The 21638-nt window shown below is 33.1% G+C and overlaps 5 protein-coding genes across 6 annotated transcripts; 1 reads left to right on the forward strand and 4 right to left on the reverse strand.

Moving 5' to 3' along the window:
* Positions 1-53: 53 nt before the first annotated feature.
* LOC108816395 (glutamate dehydrogenase 1) lies at positions 54-2452 on the reverse strand. Its single transcript, XM_018588970.2, has 9 exons — positions 2190-2452; positions 1825-1938; positions 1526-1747; positions 1359-1433; positions 1176-1292; positions 831-1081; positions 670-745; positions 512-598; positions 54-435 (listed from the first exon to the last, which is right to left on the reverse strand). Exons 1-9 carry the CDS (start codon positions 2295-2297, stop codon positions 250-252), a joined length of 1236 nt encoding a protein of 411 aa, XP_018444472.1. The 5' UTR covers positions 2298-2452; the 3' UTR covers positions 54-249.
* A 4247-nt stretch (positions 2453-6699) lies between these two features.
* LOC108814492 (uncharacterized) lies at positions 6700-7453 on the forward strand. Its single transcript, XM_018587078.2, has 2 exons — positions 6700-7075; positions 7157-7453. The coding sequence occupies exons 1-2, from the start codon at positions 6917-6919 to the stop codon at positions 7247-7249; spliced, it is 252 nt and encodes an 83-aa protein (XP_018442580.1). The 5' UTR covers positions 6700-6916; the 3' UTR covers positions 7250-7453.
* Positions 7454-7500: 47 nt separating this feature from the next.
* On the reverse strand, positions 7501-9086 carry LOC108814491 (uncharacterized). Its single transcript, XM_018587077.2, is given in 3 exon segments — positions 7501-8250; positions 8349-8417; positions 8685-9086. Coding segments are annotated over 3 exon segments (1029 nt in total). The 5' UTR covers positions 9009-9086; the 3' UTR covers positions 7501-7614.
* Positions 9087-10168: 1082 nt separating this feature from the next.
* Positions 10169-12102, reverse strand: LOC108814808 (uncharacterized). Its single transcript, XM_018587441.2, has 2 exons — positions 11235-12102; positions 10169-10471 (listed from the first exon to the last, which is right to left on the reverse strand). The coding sequence occupies exons 1-2, from the start codon at positions 11937-11939 to the stop codon at positions 10355-10357; spliced, it is 822 nt and encodes a 273-aa protein (XP_018442943.1). The 5' UTR covers positions 11940-12102; the 3' UTR covers positions 10169-10354.
* A 1830-nt stretch (positions 12103-13932) lies between these two features.
* Positions 13933-15922, reverse strand: LOC108814669 (5'-adenylylsulfate reductase-like 7). 2 transcript variants are annotated; one of them, XM_018587283.2, is made up of 4 exons: positions 15515-15922; positions 15031-15215; positions 14781-14893; positions 13933-14634 (listed from the first exon to the last, which is right to left on the reverse strand). In XM_018587283.2, exons 1-4 carry the CDS (start codon positions 15701-15703, stop codon positions 14234-14236), a joined length of 888 nt encoding a protein of 295 aa, XP_018442785.1. In that variant the 5' UTR covers positions 15704-15922; the 3' UTR covers positions 13933-14233. The 2 variants fall into 2 exon arrangements, with proteins under 2 accessions (XP_018442785.1, XP_018442784.1); XM_018587282.2 differs by having other exon boundaries at positions 14781-14905; positions 15515-15920.
* Between the last annotated feature and the right edge of the window lie 5716 nt (positions 15923-21638).

Here is a 21638-nt window from a genome sequence, read left to right on the forward strand (position 1 = left end):
CTTGTGATTCTGTTTTTTTTTTTATTTAAAAAACTTGGATAATGAAATCATGATGATGATAAATGTTTTCCAGCTGATACTTTGGTATTATCAAGTGATGAATAGATTCCATGGTTTTATTACATAAACACGCATCAATCTGGTTATAAACTCAGGAGGATCTCTAATCCAAAAGTAGATGATAAAAAAAAAGACAAAGGATTAGAGATATGGCTCGTTTTATTTAAGGAGTTTCCATAGAGATCATTCTCAAGCTCCCCAGCCTCTGAGAACGGTAGCACGAGCCACACGGTTAACACCGAGAGTGAAAGCTCCCATCCTGAGATCACATGAGTGAGTTTTGCACATCTCTTTCATATCTTTGAATCCACGATTCATGTATGTCTTCAGCTCATTGTTCACCTTCTCTTCTTCCCACATAAACCCTTGTATGTTCTGCACCATCACCAGAAACAGTCAATATCCGTTTGATTCGTGGTTTGTCCAAGGTTCCTGAGTTTTAGACTCATACCTGAACCCATTCGAAGTAGCTGACAGTGACTCCTCCAGAGTTTGCATATATGTCTGGGAGAATGACCACACCTTTCTTACTCAAGATCTGTAATACAAAAACTCTCCATTAACAAAGAGAATCTTGACATGTACAAAAAAACAGAATGAGAATGAAACCTCATCAGCATCAGGATCAGTTGGATGATTAGCAGCTTCAATGATGAACTTTGCTTTAATCTCATTCGCATTCTCCCTTTCAACCACAACCAAATCAACAGTTACAAACAAACTTTCCAAAAAAAAACAAGCAAGTCTGTGTGGCAAAACAGAGCTAGAACCTGTTGATGACACCACCAAGTGCTGCAGGGATGAGGATATCACAATCCTCAACCAGTATCGAGTTTGCATCAATCGGATGCGCACCATCAAACCCTTTAACACCTCTGTGTTCTTTGGTATAGTTAAGCAAGCTCTCGATATCAATACCGTCCTTGTTCTTGATAGCTCCGGTAATGTCACTCACCGCAACAATCTTCCCACCTTGCTCACTTATCAGCTTCGCCGCCCATGAGCCTACATTCCCAAACCCCTAGAGAACCAAATATGTGTACACTCGATCAAGAACCTTCTCTATAACTCGCTAGGAACTGTAATAAATAAATAAAAAGAAAAAGAAACTTCACCTGGATGACAAAACGTTGACCTGAGATGCTCTTTCCGTGTTCGTTAAGCAAAGCTTCGGTTCCAAACATCACTCCTCTTCCAGTAGCCGCGTCCCTCCCGAGTGATCCACCAAGATCCTGCTCAAACCATCATTACCATGTCAGTAAATTAGAAAAAACAAAACCGAGACTACTGCTACTTACGATGGGTTTTCCAGTGACAACTGCAGGAGAGTATCCATGGAACTTAGAGTACTCATCAAGAATCCAAGCCATTGTCTACAAAATTCACCAAGAAACAAAAAAAAATAATTAAAGATGAGTAAAAGAAAGTAAAAAATAAAAAAACTTCATGGAAACGTTTAAAGAACCTGAGGACCAGTGCCCATATCAGGAGCTGGAACATCAGTGTGAATCCCAATGAGATCATGAATCTTCTGAGTGAAGACTCTAGTCAGTCTCTCAAGCTCAGAGACGCTGAGCTTGCTCGGATCACAGCCAATCCCTCCTTTGGCTCCTCCGTACGGAATCTTAGCCACTGCTGTTTTCCACGTCATGAGCTGAGCCAATGCGTTCACTTCGTCCGGTTCAACCTACAGGAAGATAACCGGTATCAAATCATAGACTGGTTTTTGGAAGAGTAACTTTCAAAAAAGGTTTAAAATCGAACCTCGGGATGATATCTGATTCCACCTTTCATAGGACCTCTTGCATTGTCGTGTTGGACTCTGAACCCAACAAACGATGCTAGTGTCCCATCGTCTTTTGGTATGGTACACTCCACCTGCAAAAAAAAATTGATAACCGGTTGATTAATTGGTTCGTTCCGGTTATTATGATTCAGTTATTTTTTTTAACCCTTCCGCCGTGGAGAATCTTTATCTCGGGCGAAGGGACTAGATCAGGTTTAATTTTCCGACAAGAACTTAAAAGCTAGTTTCAGACCCGACAATAACTTAAAGCTAGTTTCAGACCCAACAAGAAAAGAATCGAACTTTGGAAATGAAAAGGAGTGAAATTGATGAAAAACCGAACCTTGATCTCTCTGAAGGGGATGAGAAGACTCTTCTCGAGCTTAGAATCTAAACCCAGAAGCCTAGAAGCAAGCTTGAAGTTTCTGTTTGTTGCTGCTAAAGCATTCATGTCTTTTTTTTCTCTGTTTGGTCTTTTTTTTTTTCTTTGGGGCTTTGATCAGAACGCTGTATTAAAACGATGGGTGTCAGTGAAATTACAGCTTACTATGCACACAAATATATAGTAGAGAGTGTGTGTATACTGTATACACTGCACGTGATTTATGCTTAGGTAAGACTCAGTGGAGGTGGAGCTGATTAATATGATTAAGATTCAGTGGAGGTGGAGCTGATTTAAGTAAAGGCTTCTGCAAAGGCCAAGATACTATTCACAGTATTTACGACAATTATGGGCCTAAACAAGGTATATATGCTTTTCATATTTGAAAGAGAAACATTATTAAAAAATGAAAGAGACAAAGTAGTTAAGACGAACATGGTTTAAGATAACTCAAGAGTCATTGTCCCTTTTAACAACCTTACCTACTAACTTCCCATCTGTTTAAATTAGTCCCCTAAAACACAAAGATATGCTTACCTATGTTATAGACTGATTAAGATTCTTTGGACACTCGTTATTAATGTTTCAGTTTATATTAACCCAAGACATATATAATAAATGGAATTTAATCAAATATTGTGCTGCATATTTGTCATAACATAATCTAAGCCAGCTGAATAAGTATATGCGCATAACATGTAAAATGCCATCGCAGGCTAAATATTCCTACGGGAAAATGAGTGGAGAATATGACATATCTATTAACGCAATCTATTGATTAGGAGAGACATATGGTTGCATCGTCATGTTCGCATCTTGATTATTCTAAGTTGGTGTATGTTGACTTGTACACAATATTATCCACTATTTCTTTCGTTATCCCCTATAATTAATAAGTCCAAAACACATGTCCTGATTCAAAAATTTTACAATATAATAATACATTTCATTACCATTGTCACTATTGCCAAAAAAATTTTGAACATGCCAAGAGAACGATATAGTCTGCGTAGTATGAATATTGGTTTGTAGTTATGTGTTGGCGTTGAATTCACCATAGAAGACAAACTTGTTTAAGGAGAATAGATAAAAATACAACGGCATGTGCGTTGACTAGGCGATGCAGCCTAATATCCATATATCGTCACTAGAAATTAAATGACATTGTTTCTAGTTTCTAAGAAATTTAGTGGTGTTACCATACATATACATGCAGTCGTCTGCAAAAGCAGCATCCGCATTATTTATAGTGTAACACTTGTCATTGGAATATATTCAAACTATGTAACGATCAAATTCATTTTTTCCTTGGGAATTAATATAAGAGTTTGGATATCCCTAGATTAATAAAAAAATGAATTTAGGATAATGCCCTTCCATGAGAACCGATTAAAATGTCATGGAAATTTTTGAAAGGTGTCATTCGAAGGGAAACAAAAGAAACATCGAGCAATATATAAACCTATATATTCACTAAAATACAATACCTTCTATATTGTGATTTGCAAAATATTTCTGCCGGGTATGGATAATAATCAGTCATTTCAATTCGCTTGTATCTTATAAATGTTGAGCATCTCGCATACTCTAATGAAGGATTGATCAACACTAGCTAATCTATTCTATCAAAAGGTCACATTTGCTGCTAATACGTCGTTCATTATTGACTAGTAGAAGTTCATAAAACTTCACATGATACTGAAATCATTGGCATAAATTTGTTAAACTGCATTTCTGATCATGTGGTAATACATTCATTATCAACCAGTGGAAGTTCATAAAAGTTCACATGTCATGACTCATGATACTAAAATTATTTAGCAAAAAAAATAAACTCAGTGACATCAATTATAGCCCTAAAATTTAGCTAAGTAAATATCAAGGAATTTTGTGGCTATTAAAGCTAGTCTCATCTCACTAGATGTCACTTTTACAGACTGTACTTCTTTTAGGGAAAGAAGGCTTTTTCAATTTCTGAAAGGAAAAGAGTTACATGACAACTGCTAGAAACTTAACAAAAGGAACGTAAGGTGCAATTTTAAACACATTTTACAGCCTGTCTTTAGAGGTTTCTTCATCAATACTATTAATTCTTCAACATGTCCATTTGATATGGGGTTATGTCCAACAATTATTTTTAAAAATACATACTTTTAAAAAAATACTAACCGAATCAAAATATATATTGTGTATGTAACCACCACTTCACTTGCATAATAATCGAGATAGGAATCCACATAGGACGGGTCCAATAATTGCTATTCAACCTTATTGAAAATATAAAACTAATTATAATAACTAATAACTACGTTTTACTAATTTACATATTTTCTAATTTCCACTTCCACTAATCCCAAAACTTTAGGAATCCACTTCTCTCAATACATGAATAGTCAACTGTTTGCATACGGTCATATAGGCAAATAGAATAAATAATGATCGTATTTTGATATTATACGGTGACTTTTACTGTTGTTCAACAGACTAGGGTTTTACGATAAGCACATAAAACGTAACAAGTATAATCTAACAGAAATAATTTTTTGGGGTTAACTATAAAACAAAAAATATATCCATCATTTTAAAGATGGATCATAAGTTTAGTCTAACTATTTTAAAAATCGATTTATGGGTGCGGATTATGAGTATTTTATACGTGGTGAATGTGGGTTGGTAGATTTTGGATTGGGGCTATTCATAAAGTATTTAAAAAATAAAATGTAAGAAATTAAATATTTTTTATAAAATACAGGAATTTAAAAATAATAATTGAAAATTTAAATCATGTATAAATTTTTTTTATTATAAATCTAATTTTATAATAATTAAATTAAATAATAATTTTTTAAAAATATATATATAACCTGCGGATAACCACAAAATTAAGTAGAACAGGTGTAGGTACAAAATTATTTGTTTGCGGGTTGTGCTAATCATATTTTTTAACCAAAATAAAAAGAAAACGCGGGTTGACGGATCAGCGGGAAGAGTTTGACCTGCAACCCAGTCTTACCCGTGCATATACCGGATCAATTTTTAAATTGCTATTGTTTAATAAAATATGTTTTGATTAAAATTTATACACAAATATTATAATAAAACACAAATATAATAAAAAAACAAATATCAAAAATTAAATTTAAAACAAAAAAAATACCCGCCCTTTTAAGGACGGGTCAAAATCTAGTATTGCTTTAAATTCGAAGGCAAAACCGGACACTTCACCGCATTCTTCTGCTGCTGAGACTTACCATCCACTCTTAGGTCTGTGACTTTATAACTGTTATGCAAAGTAATTGGAATGGCAACCGAGTTTGGGGGGAGCCAGCCCACAGAGTGAAGTGTATAAGAAGACTTTGTATACAACTTACACATGATACATATCATATCATCTACACAACATTATCTCTTCATAGATGGTCGACAGTTCATTAAACATTAAAAAATTACATATATAACATCAAGCTGACAAGACGTTGTAGCCCAATGGTTAGGACGGGTCCCCGCCTGCACCCAGGTAGGGGGTTCGATCCACGCCGGAGGGAACTACCTTGCAACGCTCTTGTCACCCACACGGATATGGGCCATGCTTTCGGCCCATTTGAAAAACTGGGAGGGGCGTCTATCCGTGGGCATTCCTTCCCCTGGGCCTTCTGGGCCTGGGATACCCCCAGGTTAAACAAAAAAAAAAAAAAAAAAAACATCAAGCTGAGGATTTGTTGCACGTGATATTAACCGTAACACCAATACTACGTCTATATTCGCAACAAATATTGTATGAAAAGTATAAAACTATCACAAATCAATTCTTAAGAATCTAGCAAGAACGTACTTGCATTAAAAGACACAATAATCCGAACATCCGATATGGTAGATTATTTTGCAGATTTATCATTTATCATTTTGCAGATATATGAGGGACAATCTTTTTTTTTTTTTTTTGTTTGTTAAAAAAAGATTGTCCCTCAACTTTGTACCAAAACGAGTGAGACTTTTGTTGAAGAGCCATATATGATCAGTTCTATAATTGCGTCTGCGTTGACAAAACTTGCATCATAGATACATGAATATGATGCAATAATACAACTATATGAGTGGTGGTTGAGGTCATCCCCTTCTAGACTTTCCATCTATTTTTTTATTTCGACTCTTTCTTGTACACCCCCATGAAATGTAATAATTTAACAAAGATCCCTTAATGTTTCCAAAATCGTTTAGCAACACCCTCGATTTTTAGTTTAATCGATCACATTTTGTATAACTAAGCCAATCTATTGCGGTTTATATTTAATCTTTGTAATTTTCAAGATAAAAATAGTTTAATACGAATTTATTGGGATTGGTGAAAATAAAAAGGTAAAATTTGTAAAATACAGGGACTTATTGGGAAAGCTAAAAGATATTGGGGCTGATATATAAAACAGTGGAAATAACAAGCGTATATAATAACTAAGCGATTGACGTAATAATATTTCAAAAATTACCAATTTCGTAATCCTCGCATTGCTGAAAAGTTCAGAAACGCGTTTCCTTTTGATCGCAGTGAGAGAGGGAGACATGTCGTCGTCGTAATCTCTCACCCCTTTAAATCTCTCTATTTCTCCATTTCACGAACCCTAGATTCTCCCTTCTTCGACACATTCATCCTCAAACCCATTTTCCTCTTCTTCTTCTTTCCATAATTCAATATGTGTCCTTTGAGATTCCTGTTGGTCTTCTTCTCGGCGGTCCTCGCCGGATATTTCGCGTGGAAGACGGTGAGCTCTTCTTCGCCGGAACTCATCTCAGAAGAAGACAACGACTCACCCGTCGAATTGAATGATAAACAAGGACTCTGTTTCAGAAAGGTAATCACATCATTAAATCTCGTTGCTTTACCGTTAATTTGTTGTTGAATTCTGTTTTCTCAATTTTCATACGATGAACAGAGGATGGAGAATGGGTTCTGGGTGTTCGTCGACATGGCCAGCGGCAAATACCTTTGGAGGAATCTTAAGGAGATGAGAGAGAAGACTCAATGATGAAGAAAGCTTGAATATAAAAATTTCGTTTTTCTTTTCTTTTTTTTTGGTCTCTTCTTTGTGCAGATTGATAAATATATTAGACGAGTTGATAGCACCTTGTGTTCTAATTCATCCCCTTGAGTTTTGATCAATTTTGTTTGTAATCTGGAAACCACACAAAACAATAAGTAAAAAAAAAAAATTGGAGTTTGTAACTTTCAAGCAATCTCTTCTCTTTACTATTACTCTGTTTTCTTTGACACCCAAAATCATAAGTATCATAGGAGAGACATTGCAATAGACAAGTTATACAATTGCGTCTAAATTATTTACAATCTAACTTTGAGATTAAACCGATGCAAGTGAACTCAGATTAAAAAGATTCAACTTGAGTCGACTTGAAGCTTGATTGACATGTAGAGGAGCGTGAGGAGAGCTCCCTGCGGAAGAGGAGCATGTCTTGCTAAATTTGATCCTACCCACATCGCCACTCCCATCACAACCACCACGCTGCTGCTCGCTTTCCCGCAGAGCCAGCTTGCAAACGTCAGGCAGAGGGTGAGAAGGATACCGCCTTTTCCGCCGAGTATCCAAGCTATCATAAACCCGGATTTGTAACCCATGTCTAGCTCCTTGTCTAGCAGAGCCGCGAACGTGGTGAACGTGAGGGATGCGAGGTATCCGAGCGTGTATAGGAGAAACATGGAGAGGAAAGCGGTTTTGAGAACTTTGGAGAAAGAGTCTCTCTGTTCTTGAGCCGTCTCTTCTTCTTTTTCTTCTTCTTCGTGTGGCGGCTCACTGTAGAAATGCGAGTTTGGATATGTGGAGTAGCGTCCATATGCTCTCTGGTATCTGGATCCGCGTCATTTCTCGGACCAGTTGTAGCAATACTTCATGGCATCTTCAACCTCAGAGTCAGGGGTGCTGTAGTAGTGCCTTTTCACTCTAGAGAACCTTGAATTTTCCTGATGTTTAAGTGATCGGTCGTACTGAGTCCTTGTTGCTTCATTAGATAGAACCTTTTCCAAAAGAGATACAGCTATAGTAGTGAATAAGAAAGCTTGTGGTTTAAGGCACTCAGAGATATGAGAGTCATTGATAGAAAAGAAGTACCCACCTCGTAGGAACAACGAATGCTCTTGAATAGCTCTCCTGCTTTACAATCCTTGTTTACATCAGGATGAAACTGCAATAGCAACACCAAGAATGTTGTTAACAAACAAAGCTAGAATGGATTTAAGAATACAGAGAACAGGTTCCACTAAACTTTACTTAGATGATGAACAAAAACAGCTTTATATGCTAACTCAGAGGAAATTACTCATACAACACACAAGATTCTAACTTTCTTATTTCCTTAATACTTAGTGATTGCAATTTGCAAACACTCACCTTTAACACAAGCAATCGATTAAACTAGAAACGAGAAGAGTCCCAAAACCAAAGTCCTAACCTTTCGAGCGAGCAAGCGATAAGCTCTCTTGACGTCAGCCTGCGTGGCGTTGCGAGCGATTCCCAAAACGACGTAGTGGTTCTGCTCGCCCCTGTTAGAAGCCGAAGACCAAGAAGAAGAAGAAGACGCCGCAGATATAACAGTCGTCTTCCGACGACTGCTGCGCTGGTACCGAGATCTGCCGTCGCGTTGCCTTCGACGGTGGTGGTGGAGGTCTCGACCGACCAGACTGAACGAAGGAGGGAGGAGGTCGCCGGAGATGGCGGATGAGAATCGACGGCAGCTTTTGATTGGAGTGGGACCCACCAGAAGGTGAGTCTGCATTCTATCTTGATATCTTCGTCTTCACTCTCAGTCACAGGTTTCCTTTCGGACCACTTCCTTCTCCTTTTTCTTTTCCCAAACTATATTTTTTCTTTCTTAATTTTTTTTTTATTTCTAGTTATTTTTTTTTAACTCTGGATAATTATGTTATTACAAACTATGAGAATATTAAAGATGATTTTACAGCCGACAATTCTACCCGTAACTGACTGCATCATCTCACCTGAACCACCCTATCGAATCCATGTATGACAGTATTCCTTGCGCCAAGCTGCAGAATCTCTTGTAAGTCTTCTCTCCTTTAATTCGCATAATTTCGTCTTCACTGGAACTCGAAACCCAGACCTCCTCGTATAGAAACATTAATGAACTTTTAGTTAAACTATTGAACCAAAGAGGCTTCCACGAAATTTTTATTTCTAGTTGTTCAAAAGAATTTTTATTTCTGTCTAGTAAGAAAATGGTGGAAAAGTTGATGTAAACACACTCATATATTAATGGCATGGTGTTGACAAAAAAATATTAATAGCATGGTTGGTGTAAACGCAGCGGTTGTACGATTGTAGATGTGGTTGCAGGTGTTTGCAGATGCTGATTGTTATGATTTTAAACGATAATAAAAGATTTGTAAGATTGATATAACGATTATAAATTTATACATTTAATGGATTACATAACTGGTTAACTACCAAATACATAAATAGTTAAATAATAAACTAATAATATTTATATTTCATATAATTAAATATATTAAAAATCATATTATTATAATAAATATAAATTATATTAATAAAATTATAATATTAATTTTTAAAAAATTATAGAACATAAAAATATATATATATTTTAAAGTTTATAATATATATATATATATATATATATATATATATATATATATATATATATATATATATATAATATTTATTATTTCAATTTAAACTTTTATTTTCATATTTACATAGCTTCAAATAAAAAATGTTGTCTTTCCGTAATTCCGCAACCGTAAACACTAACTAATTGTTGCAACACGAGCACAACTATTGCCAATCGCAAAAACTACATTTAGAAGTGATAGTAGGAAAACCAATTATGCATTAAGAATGCTAATGTGATGTAGAAGAAAAAACATACTAATGCATGGTCGTTTTATAGCAACTCAATAAGTGTAGAATCATATGAATGTTCATATAATTAAAAGTATTCAGACAAATAATGTAAATTTTACAAACATCATACAATATTGAATTTCCTAAATTCATAGTGTTTATATGCTGTAAAGCCCATGGTAATAACACAATAGACATTTGGCTCTGCTGTATCAATGAACGGGTGTAATGGCTATGATTTCAAAGTTCATCATAGTGTCCTCCGAAAGATATCCGTGCTCTGGCCACTGGAAGATCTTTCAGCATAGAGATTGCTTCATTTAGTTTGGTTGCACGCTTCACTACTTCCTTCATTCGCTGCAATGCATGTAACCAATACAATTTAAACATATATGTCAAACATTTACAATACGAGTTTGAACATTTAAATGAAAAAGCCGGTTCCATGACTAGTTTAGATGATTAATTTATTAATCTATAACAATAGTAGCTGACTCGATCTCAATTCCCAAACAAAATATCTATAGGCTGTACTAAGCTAATATTAATGCAAGGAACAATGACGTTTCTAAAACGTGAGTTTTGCACAAAATGTGACTTTGACGCAAGAAAAGATAAACACTAATGTATGTAGACAAAATAAGTATCTTCTCTACAACTGTTGATTGTTCACTTAGACACGTAACTTGCCACACCGCCAAACACATCATTATCACTTTGGTGTTGAATCATACATGCACAAACCATTTTTTCTGATAGTAGCTTCCAGTAACCAAACAAGTAAATTTGTATAAGCTGAGATTTAGTTTTAATAATAATCAGCCTCTAACCAAACCATATTAAGTAAAAACAATTAGCCAGTAAAAGAAGCATATCAAACTTAATAATCATTGGTAAATAGTCTTGATTTATCCAAATATATCAAAATCCGAAACAACTTTTTAGTACATTGAATTAATGGGATAGTTAGTTGACAAAAAAAGGGATAAAATTCAATGTAATTTGAAACAAAGATGGCATTAGTCATGTGTGAATCGAACTAAGAGTTTCAGGAAACACAACCTTTGGAATGTCCTAAAAGAAACACTAATCTAAGCATAACTGGAAAAATTTACCTTACCTTATTATCATCAGAGTAGATCTGGAACCTGAGGGTCTGGTTCTTGTTCCGACAACCTCGTATGCTATTGTTGCGTCCAAGGAAGAAGACATAGAAGGTGGCAGCAGCAGTAGCGACACCAAATGAGCATATAGCCCCAATTCCATGAAGACCCATCTTCCACAGATTCATTTTTTCACCACGCGTGTTCTCTTCATCACAATCAACCTCTTTCTTGCTCCTCAAGTCACCACCTTCCTCAACCTCTGTTCCCATCTCACCATAGTACTCTCCTGCTAACACTCTTGCTGAGATGGAGTGTTTGTCATCTTTCTGAGGCAGAGGACTCGTGAACCTCGCTGGCAAGTCTATTTTCATGTCGACAAATTCATTTTCCTTCGCGGTCTTGAAGGTTATTCTCGGCGACGGAATAGATTCCGTCAACAGTTCCGGTTCCGGGCTCTTCTTGTGGTCTGTGTCGTCCACGGTGTATACAGGTTCCCAATTTATGGGAACTTGGAGGAGCTGTGTGGGGACCACGCTTGGTCTTCTACGGAACTCTGTTTTTCCGACAGGATCGTGTGTCGGGCAGATGAAGTAATCCATGTCGAAGTTTTTTTCGGTGTTTCTGATGATCCTCATCGCTGCCTCATGATCCTCGTCTTGATCGAGATCGAGACCCTTGTAGAGATTCTTGGGGAGTAACTCCCAATCTTCTAGATCCATGCAGTCTTCTTGAATTCTTCTCTTTTGTGGTAATAGTGATCTTGAGGAGAGACTTGTATCTTTCTCTCTCTCTCTATCTCATTGTTGTGAAGGGGTTTCTAGATCCTTTAATATAGAGCAAAGAAGAGGAAGAGACCAAAATAATATTCAGACTTCGAAATGGTTTTGGTGATTTACGATTTGGTCTTAATACAACTCACAAGCGAGATTGACGCAGTTAGTGTAAGTCACTATAAAAGAAGTGTGTAGACAAAATTACAGAATTTTATAAAATAAAAGTTATAAAAGCAAAATACAGATTTTCAATAGTTCTAACCAATTATAAAAATATTTGTTTTAACAAATCATCTGCATGACGAGTCACATAATTTCATATTAAAATCTTATTTGGTAAACATTTTTTGCTACTGTTGTTGGACCAGTTAAAACATTGTTTTTTTAACCATAGCTGGTCCAATCTTTCAATCGAACAACAATTAGTATTGATACGATTGTATCTTTAGTTACAAAACAATATGTGTATTGATTAACTAACATCCACAACCAGAGGTACTAGTTAAAACTTAAAATACATGAAAACTTGCAAGACAAGAGAAAACCCTATATCAAAAGCTATTTCTGAAACTATAAATTACTTATGAAGAATCCTATATTAATGTATATTTCAGGTGTGGGCGGTGAGAGAGATCTTCTGGAGCTTATTTACATCACGAAGTGACAAAGATGATGTTACTATATTTTGGACCTACAATAAGAAGTATGGATTGTCTTCTTTGCCAAGACAGTTCTCTCTTTGATATTTTATTTCTCACAACCATTGGTTAGATGATGTTACTATATTTTGGACCTACAATAAGAAGTATGGATTGTCTTCTTTGCCAAGACATTTCTCTCTTTGATATTTTATTTCTCACAACCATTAGTTATAAGAATATTTGAAACTATGTGTTTAGTAGATGGATACCTATGAAGAACCTTTCATACTAATTAGTTCTACTAATGGAAATTGGATGGTAGTTTTGAATTTTTTTTTATTAGTTTGTTCTGGATTAGACTGTTTCTAGAGGGGTATTTAGTTTTCTTATACAAAAAACTATTGGTGTTGATCTTTCTCTAGACTGAGAGAACTAGAGAAGACGAGACTTCAAGCATAAACCCTACTTGGTACCACCGTACCACCATATGAAAGTTTTTCATATTAATTTTTTTTTTCCATATTTTCAATGTATTTCTTAAATTCAAGTAAATTACACAAACGTTTATGTAGTTAGCAAATAATTTGAAAAAAACGAAGAAGAGATGATGTGTAGTACAAGTCACAAATTTTAAGTCCTTTTCGAGGGAGAAAAAGAAAAAGGATATTAGTGGAGGTTGCTTGCTTGCGATTACAAGTGTAATTCAAGAAAAAAAGCCACGAAGTTTCCATTCAAGACAAGAAAGCGAAAGGAAGCCATCTAAGACTATTACAATGATTTAGTTTTCTTCTTATAATTTCCACACCATTCTGAAATGAACTTTTACAAATGAAAAAAATACTAGATGATAGAAAATCTTGAGAAAAAAGTTTCTTCACAAAACCAGTAAACCATTAAATGTGAAGTAAAACACTTCATTACTTTAGCAACAAAAAAACTCTATTACAGAAAAAACATTTAGTTTGAGGAAATATTAGGATACAAAATCAAATAGAGGAAAACAAACTAAAAATCTTCCAAAATCCAATTCGTACTATTTATTTTTTACCAACTCCATTAGTTTCTGATATGTTTTACTTTTTGCTTCGTCTCTTTGTCCTGCTTTTGTTGCCAACATGGGAGAATCATGAGTTTGCTTCCTTGATTTTAGGCTTTACCTTACATCTGAAATGAAGTTTAATCTTTAGCAAAAGCTTATTTTAAAACCATCATAGCTTGTAATAGAAAATAGATTCAAATTGTGTATTGTTGACCACAAAAATAGAATCAGCTTCTAAGCTTGAGATTCCTAAGTGGAATAAGATCTAAACAGAGAGATTCAATTGCCATACACAACACGCAAAAACGACAGGAAAGCGAAACTTCTACATGTGTGAACCAGAGTGATCCACAAGTCTGACAAGTTTCTTTTTTCACATATACGACCCAGGTGTCCACCTTTAGCACCAATTAAACCAAACCGTTGATTAATATTCACAAATAAGCAAAACATGATTTACATACAGAGACAAGAACTCCAAAGTTAAGACACGTCGACAAAAGGTAATGTAACCTAACTAAGCTCATAGGTAATGAAGGATTTCTGAACCACCCTCTAATCTAGGCTGATTGTGAAGTAGATTTTCCTAGCGAGACCGATGCAAGAGCGTTCTTTGCTCTCTCTTGGAAGTTCCTTGTTTTGGTGAGTCGCAGTTTAATCCACAGCCTCCTCACATCGATCATGTGCATGGCACGGCCAAACAGTTGGCTAGTCTCACCGAGTATTCCCAAGCTCAGATGCGGAGCATGAGATGCCCATAACGTTTTCAAGCGCGCTCCCATGATGGGGAATATCGAAATTGCCAGTTTCAAAGACAGAAACATGAGTGAAAGTAGCAAATATGGATCTCTTTCCGCGATTTCTCTGATAGATGACCCGTTGTGTAGCCATGTGATCAGGTTACCATCGTTTTCCAGGCTTGTTTGTTCACCTTCATCCACATACTGGACAGGTTTAAGACCTGAAAAGCCACAGAGACACACAGAGTGGAGCTTACTATAACATAAGTTAAATACTGATTGATTTTCCAGGAATTCATGTTTCTATAAGGGATTAAGTAAGTTGTGTGCTAATGTATTCAGATAGGCATGGGAGAAGAAGTGTCACCTGTTGTTTGTTCGTAAAAGTGAATAAGGGATGCAAGATCCTTTTGACCATGGTGTCGCATCCTCGATGTTTGATTCACCATGAGGATTGAAGGAAAGCTATGGATACCATACCTAGAAAAGACACTGCAATTGTGAAAAATCGTAAAGGTCAATTAACGTGGACCAAAGAAAAATGAAAATTTCTTGTTCTAGACGCAAATGGACTTTATTTGTATACACATTCTATAGCAGAAGAAGTCAGTTCTTACGATGGTAAAGCCTGAGACTGCTCAACAACAAGGTGGCGTATGTGGGGGAACATTGAACTCAGAAGATCAAACTTGGGGCGTAGTGAACGAGAAAAGGGGCAACGGGAGGCATAAAATAGTATGCAAGTAAAACCATTTTGATGGTTATGTGCATCGATGAGTCTGTCTAGCAAGTCCCCATCCACCTGCGTTAGCAAAAAACCCACAAATTTAGATAATTGTCGAGATATGGGGAAGTAAGAGAAAGTTGTGTGATCAATCGCAATTCACATTAAGACCAAAGAGACATCATCATCAGCTAAAGTAAAGTAGCAGAGCTTATTCTACTTGGACCACCATGAAATCGATAAACATAGAAACGCCACAAAGCCGAGACTCACTCACTCACCAGAAATAATATCAAATCACAAAGCAAATTCAAATGGATAATCACACTATTTGATCAGAAATGAGGAGAAGCTAAAGCTAATTATTAGGTGCGTACCTGTAAAGGAGGAGGTCTGGGGAACAGAGAATGATGATGACACTTTCTCCCGATTCCGCATCGGAAAACACCCTCCAATTTATCATAATGATGATGATCGCGAACGACAACGGAGGAGCCGGAAGGTAAGCATGACCCAGCTGCTGCTATCGCACATAGGAGGATGATGAGGACCCTAAGGTAACTCATTAAATTCCCGATGAAACGATAATCTCAAATCTCAACAGATTAAATTCGCTGGAAAGAAACTGTATCTTCGGATCAACGATTAAGGGCGGAATCGCATCAGACTTTCGATGGCAAAAAGCAGCACAAACGCTGAAATCAAACAACAGAAAAACTAAAAATAAAAAATAAAAAATGTTGTCTTTATTAGGGCGGAAGTCTTAAGATCCGTGTGAATTGAAATGTCAATAAAGTTTTTGTCACTTATTATTTTTGCAGAAATGAGAGACAGACAGGCAGACCACCGCCAATTATCTAGGGTCAATTAGGGGAATTGACAACTTTTAAGTTTGAATTAGGAAAATGGGTCACCTCAAGTTTATATTAGGCAATTGGGCAACTTAGTAGAGAGAGAATAAATTTATGACATTTTTAACCTTTTTGCCTATTAAACTTGGCAAGCTGGAAAAGTAATTTCGTGGGACCCAAAATCCACTTTGCCTATAAAAAAATAATTTTTTTCCCACTAACTTTTAACAACTAACTTTTGTGGACCCCATAAACATTATTTATTCATTAAACTTTTGGATCATATTTAATATTTAAAAATCATATATGAACAACTACTTTTAATATAATACATATTTTTTCATATATAAAGTCAACATAAATCTATACAAATTAATATAAAATCGATGTAAACTCTAAAATTTATGAAAGTTACCCAATAAATTATACATTTTGACTCATAAAAGAAACTTTCATATTTATGAAATCTACCCAAATAAATGATAATTCATAAAATTATGTAAATTTATGGATAACTATCATAAATCTGAGTAAATTTAATAAACTTGGAAACCTTCATAGATCCTTCATTTTTTGCCAAAATGGCAGGAAAACAAATTTGTCTACATTTAATTTTAATATAGTTGGGTAAATTTAATAAATTTGGAAACCTACGTGAATCTTACATTTTTTTGGTCAAAATTGATCTCACACTTTTTGTTTTTGCCAAAAATAGAAACACTCACGAAATGCTACATATTTTTCCCAAAAATAAAATGACAAATTGGGATCTGGCAGCAAAGTGCATTCGTTATAATTTTTATGTTAATAAAATGACAAAAATTGTTAATAAAATGACAAATTTGTTAATAAAATGAAAAACCCTACACCTTTCACGATGAACTGATCTAATAACTTTAATTTTCAAGGATCATATCTACTTGCTAGAACCAATATAATCCCATATTGAGTACAACCTGCAGATTTCCAATCATCCCAAGTTCTTGATTAGTCATAGGTAGAGCCGTGCTTATAATCTATTGAAAAAGATATCCGCTATAGTGCTATTTCACCCCCAAAAAATAGAGTTATCCTTAGGTTCACCCCTAGAGTGAACATTTAGGTTCACCCAACCAATAGGAATCAAGTATTTCATAATTAATATTTTTTAAAAAAGAAAAGAAAATATTGTCAAGTTATATTATGTTTTAAAAATAAATAAAATAAAAACAAATAAAAATAATAGCCGTTACAAAAAATGAATTTTTGAAAACTATTTTTAATATCGTCAAAAAACACTAAACCCTAAACCCTAAATCCTAAACCCTAAACCCTTGGGTATACCCTAAACCCTTGGATAATTTTAAACTCTAAACCCTAAACCCTAAATTCTAAACCCTAAATCCTAAACCCTTGGGTATACCCTAAACCCTTGGATAATTTTAAACTCTAAACCCTAAACCCTAAATTCTAAACCCTAAACCCTTGGATAAATCATAAACACTTGGATAATCCTAAATTCTAAATCAAAAACACTAAACACTAAAACATTAAATCTTAAAAATACTATTATGGTTTAATGTTTTTAATTTAGGGTTTAGTATTTATCCAAGGGTTTAGGATTTAGAGTTTAGAGTTTAGTGTTTTGTTGACGAAATTAAAATCTTTTTAAAAATCTTTTTTTGCATATATTATTATTTTTATTTTTTAATATTTTTATTTTAAAAATGTAATATAACTCGACAATATTTTGTTTACTTTTTTAAAAGATATCAATTGTGAAATGAGTGATTTCTATTGGTTGGTGAACCTTAAGGTTTACTCTAGGGATACACCAAGATTAAGTCCAAAAAATATAGGATAATTTGGTGCCTCCATATCAAGTATCTAGTAATTTTTATGTCTTAAGAAGTTAAGATTCAACCTGAGTTTGACCAAATTCTCTCGCATAAACTTCTTATCTTAAATATTTAAAATCATCAACAAAACACTAAACATAAACTCCTAAACTCTAAACCATGAATCCTAAATCCGGAACCCTTAGGTAAATCCGGAATCCTTGGATAAATTCAGAATCCGAATAAATTATACATTTTGACCCATAAAAGAAACTTTCATATTTATGAAATTTACCCAAATAAATGATAAATTATTCATAAAATTATATAAATTTATGGGTAATTTTCATAAATCTGGGTAAATTTAATAAACTTGGAAACCTACATGGATCTTTCATTTTTTGTCAAAATGGTAGGAAGAACAAATTTGTCTACATTTATCTTAAATATTAAAAATCAACAACAAAACACTAAACCTAAAATCCTAAACTCTAAACCTTGAATCCTAAATCTGGAACCCTTGGATAAATCCAGAACCATTGGGTAAATCCAGAATCCGAAACAATCTGGAACCCTTGGGTAAATCCGGAACCCTATGCCTAACGTTTAATACAATCTAATTCACTATAACTCAAGAAATAAGTATACGTATACATAAGATGTACGAATATCTAAGGTGTACGAATATATAAGGTGTACGTATACATAAGTATACATAAGGTGTACGAATACCTTAGGTGTACAAATACCTAAGGTGTACGAATACCTAGGGTATACAGAAGGTGTACGAATACATAAGGTGTACGAATATCAACATAACCCATCTAATACTTAAGATGTACAAATACATAAGGTGTACATATACATAAGTATACATAAGGTGTACAAATACATAAAATATACGAATACCAACATAACCCATCGAATACTTAAGGTGTACGAATACACAAGTATATGTATACATAAGTATACATATATTTAAAGTATACGAATACATCGGTGTACGAATACATAACATCTATGAATACTTTTTGTTTATATCCCTTATTGCATTGGAGAGTTTAAATACATATTAAGTATAAAATTTAAATACATCTACGAATACAACGAGAGCACAGTGCTCTCCAAAACAATTATACGTTAATTATTTAGAACTCACATTTTACTCTATATAAAATTTAAATATTTTGCTAATAACCTATTGGTATTATAATCTAAAATTTTGTCAATCTCATTATAGATGATCTAATTAACTAAAAGGTGGTAAAAACAATGAAATAATTTATAACAACATTTCATTTGTAAAAGCTGATATACCAAAATATTTTCATTAAATTCAATAAAATAAATTAACATATTAGTTTAATTGTGTTTTCATATATGTGAAGCACATTCATTTAGACAACATAATTTTTCATATAAAATTTAAGATTGTTTAGAAATGAAATGTTGAAATAAATAAGTGAAATACATCTTATAATAAAAAAACTAAACAATTAAATATTTTTATAATAAAAAGCTAAACAATTAAAAAACTAAACAATTAAAGATTAAACAATAAATAATTGACATTAAAGACATCTAAAATGAAATATAATGAAAGATTTCTTTAAAAAAAATACATCATATTTTTATTATGAAATATATAATACAGTTACAAAAAAATCAATAAAATCGAAATAAAATCTAGATAATTTTTCAATAGAAAAAAGACATTTTCTATTAATTGTTTAGTTTTTCTCAATAAAATCACAGCCATGAAAACTAGAATTTTAGATGGATATAAGATGTTTTAATAGAAAATAGACATTATATTATGTTGTATTATTCAAAGATTTTTTAAAAACTAAATTATTAAAAGATAATGAAATATAATTTAAACAATTAAAAGATAATGAAATATTTTTTTAAAAACCAAACAATTAAGAGAATGTAATATGTAATACACTTACAATAAATCTCAATAAAATCGAAATCTAACCTAGATAATTTTTTCCATTAGATTACTTTTAAGAAATCAATTTTTAAATTTTAATAAACATTTTTAGTATTTATACTTTTAATAATTAATAAATGATATATAGTATTTTTGTATGATATTAAGCATTCATTTTAATCATTTTTAGTGTATAAATATTACATTTAGGTGTCATATGTATAAATTTCATAAACAGGGGCTTGGAGTGTACATGAGCGTAATGGTTTCTTATTCTTCAGTTAAAGAAAAAATGATTTTTCTTCTTCAGTTAATTTAACTGTAAAGGTGGTGGTGTAGAAAAGAATGAGAGAGAAAAAGAAGATGAGAGGAAAAGAAGGAGAGGGAGATGATTTTCGTAGATGATGGTTGGTGGTGTGGAAAAGAAGGAGAGAGAAAAAGAAGGAAAGAGAAAAAGAATGAGAGAGGTGGTGTGACAAATTAAAGAATGAGAGAGGTGATGTGACAAATTTTATTTTAGATATATTTTAATTGAAATGGCAAAGATGTAAATAATGAATCTGACAAAGGTCCCAAAGGATATTTAGACATAAGTTTACATGGACAAATGCAAAAAGTTGCCCAATTGGCTAATTTAAACTTGAGGTCGCCCAATTCCCTAGTTTCAAACTTGCGATTTGCCCAATTTGCCAATTTTTTCAATTATCTATTACCTACGTTGACATATCCCCTTTTCCTTTTTTCTCTCTCCACCACTTCTTTACCCGCCATTTGCAGATTTTATTAACTTTGTCCGTCCAACCATGATTATATCATGTCATATCATATGTCCTGTATAAAAAATATATTAATCTGAATATCTATTAAATGTATTTTTATTCATATAAATTTTTGATCATTTGTAGTTTATTATAACTAGAATTTTACACTATAGATCAAAAAAATTTCAAAAAATGAGATTTTTAATAGTTTTTTCGTAATAAAGATTTAATCAAATGGTTTTGCCCAAAAAAAAAGATTTAATCAAATGGTTAATACAATTTTTAATTTATTTTAATAATGTAATATTAAAATAATAGAAAATATGAAAACTGTTATCAAATTTTTATTATCAAAATCATTAATTGTCAAATATATTTTTATTCATTTTTGGTAATTTTGTAGTTTTTTTTTAAGAAAAGAAAAAAATTTGTAAATTATTAGTTAATTTTATGGTTAGGTAAATGAAAAGTATATAAAATATTTTAAGGATCATCTTGAGACTTTAATAAGTATTGTAGTGAAAACATGTATCATAGCAAAAATGTTGTAACTTTTCTCTTTTGATATATAGAGAATTATAAATCATATAGAACTGAATTTACATTTGTTTTAAAATAACATCTCTAAGATAATATTCCATAAACTACTTTAATATCTTCTAAAACTTCAAATAAATCTCAGCAAATTGTATAAAATCTTGTAAATCCTTTCCAGATATTCCAAATCATAAAATCTTACATATTCAGTAAAAAAATCTTCTAAAACTTCACCATAAAAGAAAATGAGAAAATAGTATAATATCTTACATATTTAGTAATAAATCTTGAAATTCTTCTTCAGATATTCCAAATCATAAAATATTCTCAGATATAAAATTCAATAAACTACTTTAAATGCTTAGTCTAATACCCCAAGTTTGACTACATTTCAATGCTTGTTAATAATATAGATTTTGAGGTAAGTCAATATATAAAAGATTATAGCTATATAATATTTTATGTATATTCACAATCAAAAATTCAATACTTTATTGTCAAATCATATCATATAATTTGATCACCTAACTTTTACTATATAAACAAATGAGGTGTAGTCTTCAAACTCACAACTGAAATCTGAAACAAACAAAAAGATA

This window comes from Raphanus sativus, chromosome 7 (assembly GCF_000801105.2).
Source record: "Raphanus sativus cultivar WK10039 chromosome 7, ASM80110v3, whole genome shotgun sequence".
Taxonomy (NCBI): Eukaryota; Viridiplantae; Streptophyta; class Magnoliopsida; order Brassicales; family Brassicaceae; genus Raphanus; species Raphanus sativus.